The sequence below is a fragment of the Crinia signifera genome, chromosome 3 (genome assembly GCF_055691185.1).
Source record: "Crinia signifera chromosome 3, ASM5569118v1, whole genome shotgun sequence".
Lineage (NCBI taxonomy): Eukaryota > Metazoa > Chordata > Amphibia > Anura > Myobatrachidae > Crinia > Crinia signifera.
The window spans coordinates 278,365,535-278,378,582 of NC_139219.1; the positions used below are offsets into that span (position 1 = coordinate 278,365,535).

At 48.4% G+C, this 13,048-nt stretch overlaps 1 protein-coding gene across 2 annotated transcripts in view; it reads left to right on the forward strand.

Moving 5' to 3' along the window:
• Positions 1 to 13,048, forward strand: part of CROCC2 (ciliary rootlet coiled-coil, rootletin family member 2) — a 151,627-nt gene that overhangs the window by 115,803 nt on the left and 22,776 nt on the right. For both annotated transcript variants that reach the window (XM_083178176.1, XM_083178177.1), the window contains exons 26-31: positions 124 to 291; positions 867 to 1,218; positions 2,160 to 2,326; positions 3,450 to 3,570; positions 11,452 to 11,615; positions 12,142 to 12,582. In XM_083178176.1, the coding sequence (XP_083034302.1) occupies positions 124 to 291; positions 867 to 1,218; positions 2,160 to 2,326; positions 3,450 to 3,570; positions 11,452 to 11,615; positions 12,142 to 12,582 (1,413 nt within the window). The remainder of the gene's footprint in view (positions 1 to 123; positions 292 to 866; positions 1,219 to 2,159; positions 2,327 to 3,449; positions 3,571 to 11,451; positions 11,616 to 12,141; positions 12,583 to 13,048) is intronic.

Sequence of the window (13,048 nt, forward strand, 5' to 3'; positions counted from 1 at the left end):
CTTATGGTGTTATGTTATAATTTGTTAGTGTATGAAAGCATAACAGTAGTACTTTACAAAGGGAGGATTAAATAACACACTCAGACAATTGACTCATGTCACCTACCCTACACCTATTCCCAGGTAAAAACACTGGGAGGAGAGAGCAGCCAGAAGGAGCAGGAGGTGGTTGAGCTGCAGGTCAGGATTCAGCAGGAGGAACAGAAGGAGCAACAGAGTCGCAGGGAATCCCTGGAGCTGAGACAGCGAGTAACAGAAAGCGAGGCTGAGAGAGAGGCTGCCCGCAGAGAGGTAGCGTACCAACGCAGTGTCATATATTACATGATCACTTTGGGGTGATTCAGACTCGTAGCAGGCCAAATTCCCTCCCCTGGGTGATGTTTGGGGGTTTGCGCATATGCGAATATGCACATATGGAAAAACCCAGGGCGAACACGTTTGGCGAGTATCACACTTGCCGGGGTGTTCGCTCCAGGAGGGGTAGGCAGGGACCGGATGCAGGGGAACACCCAGGGTGTGCCCACAGAAACGGTGGACCGCCCATGTAAATGTGGACTGCTCTGAATTCTGCGGGAAGCATAGTCAGTCCAGGCTGACACTTCTTTCTGGATAGTACAGGACTCATTCGATGGTGGCGAGCATCAAATTATTTCTCCTCGTTCGGCTGCATGCGAGCTGATGTGTATGGGAACATTCATGTTTAAAGCCATGTGCTGGCAGCAGGTCTACTTTCATGTCACTTTAATTGAACTTAATTTGTTGTGGTTACTCCCAATTTATATGGTAAATAATAACAATTACATATACAGTATATACATACAGACAGAAGGACTGTGTCTGATATATACACTTTTGGTATCTCTTAGATCTCATCTCTGCAGCAGCATCTCTCAGCATTAGAGTCTTCTTCCCGCCAGCGTGAGAGAGATTTCGAGCAGAGACTTAGTGAGAGCCGCGCCGGGGAGAAGCGGCTGCAGGAGGGGTGCAAGTCACTGCAGGAACAGCTACAAAAGGGAACCAGTGAGGCCGCAGATCTCAGACTTCAGCTGGGAGCATGTGAGACTCGAGTGAGAGCACTTGAAACTGAGCTGTGCAAGATCCAAGCGGCGCGCAGAGAGGCAGAGGCCCAGCTAAACGGTGTATACTCAGCATTAAGATGTACTGTGGGCATCAGAGGCCGCAGCCCCTCGCCCCGTAGAGCTGCCTCTCCCAGTAAAGGTGAGCGCTTAGCACAGAACACTGCAAATGACATGCAAAATGAGTATAGAGGGTAAAGGCCCCATACATCGAGGCAATTTGGTCCGATTTCGGCCAATTGCGACCAATCGGCCCGTTAAATCGGACCAAATCGCCTCTTCCTGACATGCTGTCGGGTCTGATGCGCTGTCCCATGTGCATCGGACCCGACCAGGTGGTCGGACCGGCAGGCCGTCCGACCAACCGTTCCTCCAGGCGGCGAGGCGGGCGGAAAGCAGGGACGCATGCGATCCATCACATCGGATCGCATGTGTCCCTGCCGCACTCTGTCGGGTGTCCGTACACTTCTGCTAGACGTCGTAGGCAGTGTATGGGTACCTTAAGAATTTAGCAAACTGTCACTACAGTAAGTGAAGCCATATATAGAAAATGTTGTGGGTGTTATGCTTACATGTATGTACTAAATAAACAGACAATTAAAGCCCTAACATCTTATTGGTTTATCACTTTAGTTATTAGATTACGGTTTATGCTGCTTTTGATGATCATGAAGGTTTTAAAAATTGTCATGTATGACGTGGGCAGCAATAGATCTGTTGTAAACCTGCAAGCAGTAAACCATAAGCTTATTAAACAAGACTTTGGGTAATTTGTACAAGGATACAGCGTACAATGATCTGTGAACAGATTAAGCATGGTAATTATATCCTGGGGCTATCCAATCAGCCACGATAAGTCAGCGCAATCTGCAGCTTATCAGGGATTCTCTTTCACCTGCATCGGGCAGGCAAAACCAAATCCCCAAAAGCAGCCCTGTTTTTGATCGAAAACAGGGCTGCAGCGGGCAAAAAACATACAGGTTTTACAACAGGGAGTACGTTATATCATGTATATAATCAGGTCCAGACATACTGTATAATACTTATTTTACATTATGCCAATATATCTATGCACCTATGCAGGTCTTGATGGCTCAGTCAGTGCACTGCTGGACGGACAAAGGACTCCAAGCTCACGAGGAGGATCTCCTGATCGCAGTCACTCTCCATACCCAGAGCTAGAACCCGAGGCTGTGAAAGTAGCTCTAAAGGGTCTTATGCAGGAGCTGAGGGACGCTCGGAAGGAGAGGGTAAGGATTTAGGAACCTGTCACTAATAACAATTGGCTTTATTTATGAGCACCAGTAATTGATAATTATCAGGAGGCGAGCTTGTAAGACATATTGTACCTGATTTTAATTGGTGCATGCAGTATCCTCTATTTGCGGGTGTCCAACTGCGACAGCCAGTGCTATTTTTCAGCAGAAACAAGCAGGAACTGAGTTTCGGAACCTTTTACTAACTAGTTACAGAATCCACAGTGTCTGCACTCGCAATAATACAATAGTGCTCCACTATAGATGATCACATCCAAAAATCCAGAAAATAATCAATGGGCACTCACCAAATATTTAGCAGAATAAAGCCAACAAAGGTTTATTCACAGGTGACAAGAATAAAGCAGTCGCATGCGATTCATCACATGCAGTCCCCGGGGAGCTGCTGTCAGAGGGAGCCGGGAGCAGAGCGGGGCGGCGGAGGGCTGCAAGCGCAGAGGCAGTTTACTCACTGGGTAGCGAGGGGACCAGATTGCCGGGTAGCGTAGGGGAAGCTGGGCAGCAGCGGGCGCACATAGAAAAAACACACAGAAATGAATGGCCATCCAGTGATTGGCTGAGAGCTCTCTGACTGAGAGAGCTCTCAGCCAATCACTGACTGTCCATTCATTTCTATGTGCGCCCGCTGCTGTCCGGCTTCCCCCATGCTACAGGGTCTCTGGTACCCATCACTGCGTTCACCGCCCCGGACCACCGGCTCCCTGCTTGCGGCGATCACCGCCCAGGTCAGTGCCCAGCTCCTTGCATCAACTCCCCATATGCCGCGTCCCCTGCCCGCCTCCAGGCTGCAAATAAGATTTACCAAATCTTATGTGCAGCCCGTCCGACCTCCCGACCCTGACCCAATGCGCACAGGACCGCGCATCGGGTCGGATGGCATGTCTGCACATACGATTTGGCCCAATTTCACTGCCTAATCCATCCGAATCGGGTGAAATCGGGCCCAAATCGTGTATGGAGGCCTTAACACACTGAACCCGATACATCTTCAGAGAGTACTGTTTGGGGTAAATAGCAGCAGATATACAATGATACATAGGCCCCATAGTCTCTGAACATTATTGTCATGTTTCATTTTCTCTTCTACTTATGTCAGGATGAGGCTGGGAGTCAGATCGTGTCTCTGCGCAGACAGCAGCTGGATGGCACAGACCAGTGTGAGCGATTGCAGAGCCAGCTGCAGAAACTGCAGAGACAGCTAACAGAGCTCCAAGAAGGTATCTATCTACCACATATGGCTTATTACTAAGCCCAGGATCCTTAGGGGTAAATTTACTAAGATTGGGGTTCTATTGAAGATGGGATGTTGCCCATAGCAACCAATCGAAGTCTATCTATTATCTAGAAGGTGCTAAATAAATAAGACGTAGAATCTAATTGGTTGCAGTAGCAGGACACAGCGAAGGTGGGTGCGTGCCACACCAGGGTGTCATCCACCGAAAGGTGACATCAAAGTGCCTGTGCTGCTTAGTGACAGGAGCCGAGTGCCGCACTGTAACATTACGTGGGTGCAGTGTGTATACAGTCATCTCACAGAAGCAACATGATGTCACTGTCTCTACCGAATTATCTGTAGCTAACGCAGGGAAAAACAGGACCTTAAAAGGTCAGTGTCTGACCTGGTGTCTGGCAAGTCTGAAGCCTATAGGCCATCTAGTCAGCCTCCTAGATTAGCCCCTCAGAAGCTTCCTCTGCCCTCCATTCTTCAGGATGACTCTGAAGTGGGTGAATTTATGGAGGTTGATTTTGTGGAGGAATGGGTTATGAATCCCTTCCTCAGGGCGTAGAGGCTCTCAGGAATTTTTAGGTCGTCTCTTATAGCAAATATAAGAGACGTCCTAAAAATTCCTGACGAGGAGGTTGAACAGCTTGAACAAACATTCTTTTCCATTAAACAGAAGTCCTCAGCTACTTTTCCGGTGTCAAAGGAGCTTGACCGGATATTTAAGGGAGCTTGGGCTCAGCTCGGAATAGTGTTCCAATTACCTAAGAGGTTTTTATCTATTTTTCCCTTCCCTTCAGATGATCGTAAGGGTTGGGAGAATCCTCCAGTTGTGGATACATCTGTTTCCAGACTGGCTAAGAAAATTGTTCTCCCGGTACCGGGAGCTATATCCCGTAAAGATCCGGTAAACTGTAAGCTTGAAAATAGCTTGAAAGCAATTTATGTAGCAGCAGGGCAACCCAGAGACCTGTCATAGCTGGCTGCTGGATTACCAGAGCTATTAGTCAGAGGGCAACTATTGCTCAGTCTGCTTTGGAAGAAGAGACTCCACAGGACGATATCGTCACTTTTGTTAAGTCATATACAGTAATCTGCAGTCTTCCTTTGTGGAGCTCTTCAAAAGATTGAAATTATTCTGCCCGTAACTCTACAATAGCGGTTTTAGCCCGCAGGACTCTATGGCTGCGGCAGATTCTGAGTCGAGAGGAGAGGAGGGTTACCCTTTACGTGAGAAGAACTATTTGTCGAGGAACTTAATAAGTGGATATCATAGGATGCTGCCGGCAAATTAACTTATCTTCCTTCTGCTATACCCAGGGGCAAACGCAGGATTTTCAGAAGGGGGTTTCCAGAGGGGCGGAGCAAAGCACGGAGATGGACACTTAGGTGACCCAGTATATGCCGGGTCAGTTAAAGTATTATAGATAGACCAAATTTATATAAATAATAATAAATATAATAAAATATATATATATGTATACATATATATACACACACACATATATATATACATATATATATACATACAGGGGCGTCAACAGCAGTGTAGACCCCTGGGCATAGCAATGTATTGAAGCCCTTACCGATCGTCCAGCGGTAGAGGTGTGGGGTGCTATGAGCAGAAGCTTTGATGTCACGCGGGTGGTAGGGGGTATTATATCAACCGCTCAGCATGTAGGGCCTGGATCAGTAATTTCCACTAATTACCCCTTTACTGCACAGATGGTGGGAGATGAGGTGGGAGAAGGGGGCATTGGGCTGAATTAAGGGGCCCTGATACTTAACTTCCGGGGTGGAAGAGGATGTTTAATATGCAGAGGAGGGGTGTATAGTGGAGTGGGCTTATTATTCATAATTTTCTGGTGGGAGGGCAACTTGCTTGACTGCAGATATCTCCAGTTCCCGGAAATAGATTTCTTAGATTTTAATAGAATTAAAAACTAGAGAATACCACCTACCAAATGATATTGGGGACTAGGGGATCCGAGTTCAGGAGGCAGAGCAATCTGCCAACGAGTATATAAAACTACATACCAGGTGTTTGGAGCTGGAGCAGTAACCAGCTACTGGAAGGCTGATATCTCTGGTTCTGGGAACAGTAGAGACAAGCTACTAGTGTCCATCAAGGGGGAGAGTCCCATATTTTGGAATATATCCTCAGAAAAACTCTAAGTCAGACAGAACCTGAAATATCTGACTGGGAAGAGGAATTAACAGGCTTGGATGGGGACCACTGCTTTGAAGTCAGATATCTCCGGTTCCCAAGGTCCGGTTTAAAAAATTCGGTACTTATGTAGTATCTGGGCTGCCGATTTTTTGATTGTATGCCTTAAGTTAAGGCATACAATCAGATGCGATGCGATGCGATATCGCATCGCATCGCATCGCATCCGATATCGGATGCGATGACCCGATTTTTCCATAGGAATCAATGTTAAAATGATTCCTATGGAAAAATGGGTCCTTTTCATACCCCTACTATCCAAGTGGGCATGGAGTTGGATATAAACCTGTGGCGAGCGTAGCGAGCCACCGAGCCCGAAGCGTGGCGAGCGAAGCGAGCCCCGCGAGGGGACGGTATTCGTCCCCTCGCGGGGCTCGCTTCGCTCGCCACGCTTCGGGCTCGGTGGCTCGCTACGCTCGCCACAGGTTTATATCCAACTCCATGCCCACTTGGATAGTAGGGGTATGAAAAGGACCCATTTTTCCCATTGAATTCCATGTTAAAATGGACTCAGTCCATTTTAACATTGATTCCTATGGAAAAATCGGGTCATCGCATCGCATCGCATCGAATCGCATGGTCGCATGCGATGCGATGCGATCTCCCGATCCGACCCGATTTAGAAATCGGCAGCCCAGATACTACATAAGTACCAAAAATTCTTGTACTCATGGAAAGAGGGGACCCTCAGCTTTCAGCCTAGGGCCCGTAGACTCCTGGGGGGGTTTCTGGGTACTCGGAAACCCCCCCTGCGTGCGCTACTGATACCACCTGCGAGAAGAACCTATACAGGCCCATCCTTACAGTCCTTTTGGGCTGCTAGATTTCAGGGATGAGCAAATGGTGCCTCAAATGCAGCAAGAAGCTCCCATGGGGAATTACGAAACCCAATCGCCTCTACCTTTCAAGAGCAGGCCATTGGCTTGGCTCCCGCCATACTTCCACGTGACAAATCCCTGTTATCCCTAGAGATCTCCCAGTGGGGGCTTGTCTCTGGTATTTCCCTCATCTCTGGAACGAGTCCTGTCGGGACCGTTGGGCAATTGATCTGATCTCTCAGGGCTAGAAAATAGAGTTTCTGGTTCCACCTCCTCCCAGATACTGCCGATTCTCGCAACAATCTGCTGGAAGCCATTCAGCATCTAGAAATGATGCAAGTGATAATCCCTGTTCCTGCTCATCTAAGGAACAGGGGTTATTATTACAACCTGTTTGTGGTGCCAAAATCGGACGGGTCGCTCAGATCTATCATGAGTCTATGTTAAAAAAACTTGTGTCAACCCTTTTTCGTGTTGACCATTGTCATGGGGACCATTTGTTTTTGTATGGTCTAACAAGACCATATAGATCATCTACGGTATGCCACACTCCCTACTCTTGGGCTTCTTGCACACAGGCAGTATACAGCAATCTGGTAGGCACTTGTTTCAGTGTAACCTATAACTGGACTGCACCTCCACCTGCAGTCTAATTGGTGTAACATGTAGGATCAGTGTGCTGTGAGTGTGGAGAGAGATTTTCAGACTACATAGTGTTGTGAGTATCTTCTTTTGTGAGCTGATGGCTACTGTCTTATACAGATGCATGACATGCAATACTTTACTCTTGCCAATAGTGTGGTCGCAGGCTGCTTCAACACTCTGGGGGTTATTCTGGTTCACTCCTTCCGGCAAATTCCTTCTCAAATGGACAAAACCATGTGCACTGCAGGTGGGGTAGAAGTTACTTGTGCAGAGAGAGTTAGATTTTGGTGGGGTTTTACTTCAAAGTAAGATCTATATTGCAGTTTAAAAAAAAAGTACCTTTTATAGACTATAGTTTAGATTTATGGACAACTCTCAATGTTAAAGACTTTGCAGCCTGGGGCTATGTTTTGAAAGGGTGCGACCCTTCAGCTTTAACAAGGAGATGTGAAGGGAGGGGAAGTTTATCCTGTTATCTGTATGGGAAGCTTCACAGGCTGTTACATAATGGGATGGATTATCAGATAAATGTGGAACATCACTTTTTGTTCTTTAGAACCCGACGTCACTAATGAGCTGTGTGAAATGAAAGGCACGATGACAGCTTTTACATTTCATGCTCACACAAGGAGAACACCAAAAGTGTGTCTGCATGCTACGTCCTGCCTTAGGCCCACGCTGGTCACACAAGGACATTGATAGGGGGAGACTTCACTTATGCTTAATTGAAACTCCCAAGTCTGCATTCATTCTCACAATGCTCTGCTACTGATGGTCATCCATGGCTTTTGGGGGGTAATTCAGAGCACAGACACAGGGCGAGACTGCTCCGCTCCCCCGGTCCCTTCCGCAAAATGTTTTCAGCTCACCGCTATTGTGCATGCGCTTCGCTACGCGGTGGCATGCTCACACATGCCCAGTAGCTCCCTGGCTGCACAACCTTGCTTAAACACCAGGCTCAGGATGGCCAGCTTCTGTGATGTATGTGACATCACGCAGTCACTGTGACCCTCTCCCAGAGCAGCCCAGACAGGCCTGCGTTTTCAGGTCCGTTGACAGAATACTCAGCGCCCCACCCATTGCAACTCAAACTGTGATTGCCTTTGCAATTGTACGAAAATTGCGCCTATGATATTCTGACAATTGCTTAGGGGTCTGAATCAGTCCCTATGTTGGAAACAAAAAATCCTATAACATTGTTCCTCATCCCTGTGTGGTGAATTCAAATGCGGTGCATGCCACTAGATGGCGCCAAAATGAACAATTAAAGTACAGGTTGAGTATCCCTTAACCAAATATCAAATTATTCCGAAAACCATCGTTTCCAGAATGTACTTTTTATTTTTTTCTAAAAACCTACTGGGGACATCTTTAACTGGGACTACCAGGGACATGATCTGTAACTGGGACTACCAGGGACATGATCTGTAACTTGGACTACCAGGGACATGATCTGTAACTGGGACTACCAGGGACATGATCTGTAACTGGGACTACCATGGACATGATCTGTAACTGGGAATACCAGGGACATGATCTGTAACTGGGAATACCGGGGACATGATCTGTAACTGGGAATACCGGGGACATGATATGTAACTGTTAGAGGCCGCATTAGCGGCTCCTGTCCGGCGCAGCCAGGTCCTGCAGCTCCGGTCCTGGCTGTTGCTAAGCAGCCGGGATGACGCGTCACTGCCGTTCCCAAAGTTCCGGTCCGGGACGGCGTTATGGCAACAGTTGCTAGACGCTCAGCACGTCTCTCCCTGTCGGCACCACCTCTTCCCCAGCGGTTGCCTAGGCGACGGGGTTGCCAGGCAGCCACAGGGAAGTAATCAGTTGCGCACCTGAGACAGCATGCAGCTGCTGTCTATTCCTAATCAGGGGTGGACACACTGAGCAAGCTTTTATAAGTGATTCATTTGGGCTGCTCTGGTGCCGGTTATAGACGTGTTTGGAGACTGCTCTGACTCTGTTGGTGTGGCCGGTCCTGCTGGTTAACCCCTTGTTACCTGTATTCTGGGAGGCTACCTCTGGCTAGTCCTGGCTGCTCATTCCCCCTCTCCTGCAAGCCAGTACCATCAAGCTTTTGTTACTGCTACACTGTTATTTGGCAGAGAGGTTAGCAGACACTTATAGTTAGCTGTGTGAGGCCAGCTTCCCAGTTAGGGCCTTTGTTTAGGCCATGGCTTTGGGCCACTCCGTTCTGTTGTAAATACCTCAGTTACTGTTTGTTTTGTCCGCGTCACTATTTTCTGCATAGCAGTTATTCTTGTATCATTCATTGCATCTTCTTTGTCTTAGTCAAGATCACTTTATCACAGGGTTGCCGACCCTCCCGGAATTCCCGGGAGTCTCCCGAAAATCGGGTCCTCCTCCCGGCCCCCCGGAAGGGTGGGCAATCCTCCCGGAATCTGGGGGACCCCCCTGAGCCCCCCGAATCGCGGCATTTAAATGCCGCAATCCGCGGGTCTCAGAGGAGGGGGCGGGGCTAAAATGGCACAATCGCGTCATTTTAGCCCCGCCCCCTCCATAGAGATCAGTCATTTTTCCTGTTTCCCGTAATGGGGGCGGGGCTTAATGACGTCACAATCAAGCCCCGCCCCCCGATCGGGTAAGGAAAGTCTCCTCTCCGGGCTTCTCCCGGAGAGGAGCATTTATAAGTCGGCAACCCTGCTTTATCACTGTGAAGTACCTTGTCTCAGTCGACCTATGTCTTTGTATCTAAGCTTATTGCACCCCTTATTGTGTCCCAGTCCTGTCATTTAGTATCAGCTTAGTTTTCTGTAGGCAGTGTAGTTCCCGTGCTTGCTGCCCCCTACCGGTAGCTGCCTGGGACCCTTGGGGTTAAGTCCACACTGCCACTCGTCGACGTAAGTCCAGGCGGCATACTAGTACCGGTAGACATATAGGCCCTTATTCGGATCTGATCGAAGTACAAATATGTTCTCAAAATGGGCAAAACCATGTGCACTGCAGGTAGGGCAGATGTAACATGTGCATAGAGAGTTAGATTTGTGTGAGTTATTTTGTTTCTGTGCAGGGTAAATACTGTCTGCCTTATTTTTACACTGCAATTTGGATTTCAGTTTCAACACACCCCACCCAAATTTAACTCTCTCTGCACATGTTACATCTGCCCCACCTGCAGTGCACATGGTTTTGCCCATTTTGAGAACAAATTTGTACTGCGATCAGATCTGAATAAGGGCCATAAAGTCTTATGGGAAAAGGGCTGTTATTGGCAAGAAGGCTCGCTTATGTGTTGATCCACAGGTAAGGATATGATATGTAACTGGCACTATTAGGGACATTATATGTAACTGGAACTACTGGGAAATATAAAAATATTCTGAAATACAGAATAATCCGTTATTCAAAATGCATCTGGTCCCAAGCACTGTGGATAAGGGATACTCACCCTGTAATGCTCCATTTGTCCAGACACAGCCACTGGTGCTGACATTACGGTTATGTTGTTCCATCCTTTTGATGGCCTGGTAACTAGTTTTATGTTGATCATGTATGCCTTCCTATTCCTAAATCAGGCGCCAGAGTACAATCCTGGTACAAATAGTGCACAATCTATAATTGTTCACAAATGTGAGACAAAGCAGCATATATCCGGTGTGTCAGTGTTCACACACCTGTATATCCAAGGGCACCTGTGAATTACAGGCTCCTAGATAATAGTTCAGATCGACAAAGATGGGAGTGATAGTAAACTAATTAAAGCCTTCGATCAAGTTGATTTGGTCACCGGCGTGTTTGCACCGGGGACCGATGTTTGTGATCTGTGCATGCGCAGAGCTTCTGTGCAGGCACATTCGGAGACTTGCATAGTCTCCACGGCGCTTGCACAGAGGGACAGGTTGGAGGTGTTCGCATGCAAATTCCCTGTGTGTTCTGGGCATAGCTACCAAAATGCTGGGTGCGCCCAGGAAACCGATGGGCATCCCCATGTGAATATGGGACGGGCACCTGGCTTCCGGGGATGGGCGTCACCTGCCCAGTTTTCAGGCCCCGGACACCGCATGTCTGTCAGCAGAGACTGACTTAGATTTGCGAGCACTGAAGAGATCATTGGATGGTCGGCGCACGCTACCCTGTGAATAGATGCTTATGCTGTAAGAGTGATCCATAAAGATGCATAGTACATATTGTATATTGCTTTATATTATTGTAAAAGGGCAACAGAAGGCAGAGGAGAGGCTGGGCACATCACACACAGAGATGCGGCTGCTGCAGGACAACCTTCGTCACGTTGAGGCGGAGCGGCAAGCTGCAGGAGAGCGCGCATTAAATCTGGAGCACAGTCTGCGTGTCTGCGAGGATGAGAAGAAGGACTTACAGGTACAAAGGAAGATAATGGAGTATGGTAATATTATAAAGGTTGTGCAGGAGATTATAGGACCCCCCCCCCACACACACACACACACACACACACACACTTCCACTGTCCAGCCCCTCAAGTTAAAGTGTGGAGGTGGAGTCTAAAAAGTTCCACTACTGCATTGAATACAAACTAGATGTCTTCCTCATAGACAGTGGCTGTGGATGGGAGTTACCTTACTGTGGGTGGGAAGTATGAGTAAGAGTAGTGGCACCTTGTCCATCAGTTATAGCACAGATCAGTGATATATATAAGATTATAGCAGAGTAACATCCAAGAAATCCCATCTCCAAGGTCACTGACAAGAGAATGTCTGCCCCAAAGTGGACAGCTCCTCTAGTTGATATGTTATAATAGTAATAGCAGCTATTCACATGACTATGCCCCAGTATCAGAGACATTGGTGTCACAGTAAATGGTGCTGATGTTTTGGATAGACATTTACTCTGCTAATAATGTCAGCTAATAACCCATTGATTGTTGCAGGAGCGTCTGTGTCGATCTCGTAGCGGTGAAAGTCGACATGAGCTCGAGTGTAAGAGCCTGAGAGAGGTGCTTGAGGCCTCAGAGAACCGTGGTACTGACCTGGAGCTACGGCGCCGATCCCTGGAGGGCGAACTGGAGCGAACGCGCCTCTGTCTCGCAGAACGGGAGGCAGAAGTCCAGGCTCTGCAGGAAAGAGCACACGATTTGCAGGATCACCTGAAAAAGAGTGAAGACAGAGAGGTAGCCCTGCAGAGGGAGGTGCAGCGGCTGAGCATGGCTTTGTCTAGGGCGCAGGATGGCGAGCGGCAGCTGCAGGAGAAGTCACAGGGGCTAACGCAGGCACTTGGGGAGGCGGCATCTGGCAGAGGGAACTTGCAGGAGGATGTGAGCAGACTACAAGGAGCTCTAACAGCAGCTGAACAAGACAGGCGGGTATTACAGGTAATGGTCTGCCACTACCCAACGCACACTGGTGCCGCAAACTTCACTAAGATAAAGCGTGTATGAAGACATACAGTAATGGTTTGCAGGGCAGCCGAGAGGGGGTGGGGGAGCAGGTACTAATTACCCGGGCCCAGGCTTGCTGGAGGGGCCCTGGTCTGACCCCTTCTCCTCCGTCTCTCTCGGGCAGCAGCAGCACACACGTACAGCATGTGCTGTGCTGACAGCAAGCTTAGCATGAGCGTCTCACTGATAGCATGAGGTAGATATGTGCTGCTGCTGGGGGGGAGGGGGGGGGCGACAATAACAATCCCCTCTCGACTTTACAGTGTGTTTTCACCCCACTAGTTTTTGGATGTGGCCTAATTGCGGGAGGTGATCACGCCTCCCACAATTAGGACACCCCCCCCCCAAAATTTTTGCAAGGCCCGGCATACCTCTCAGCAGCCCTGATGGTTTGTTTTGT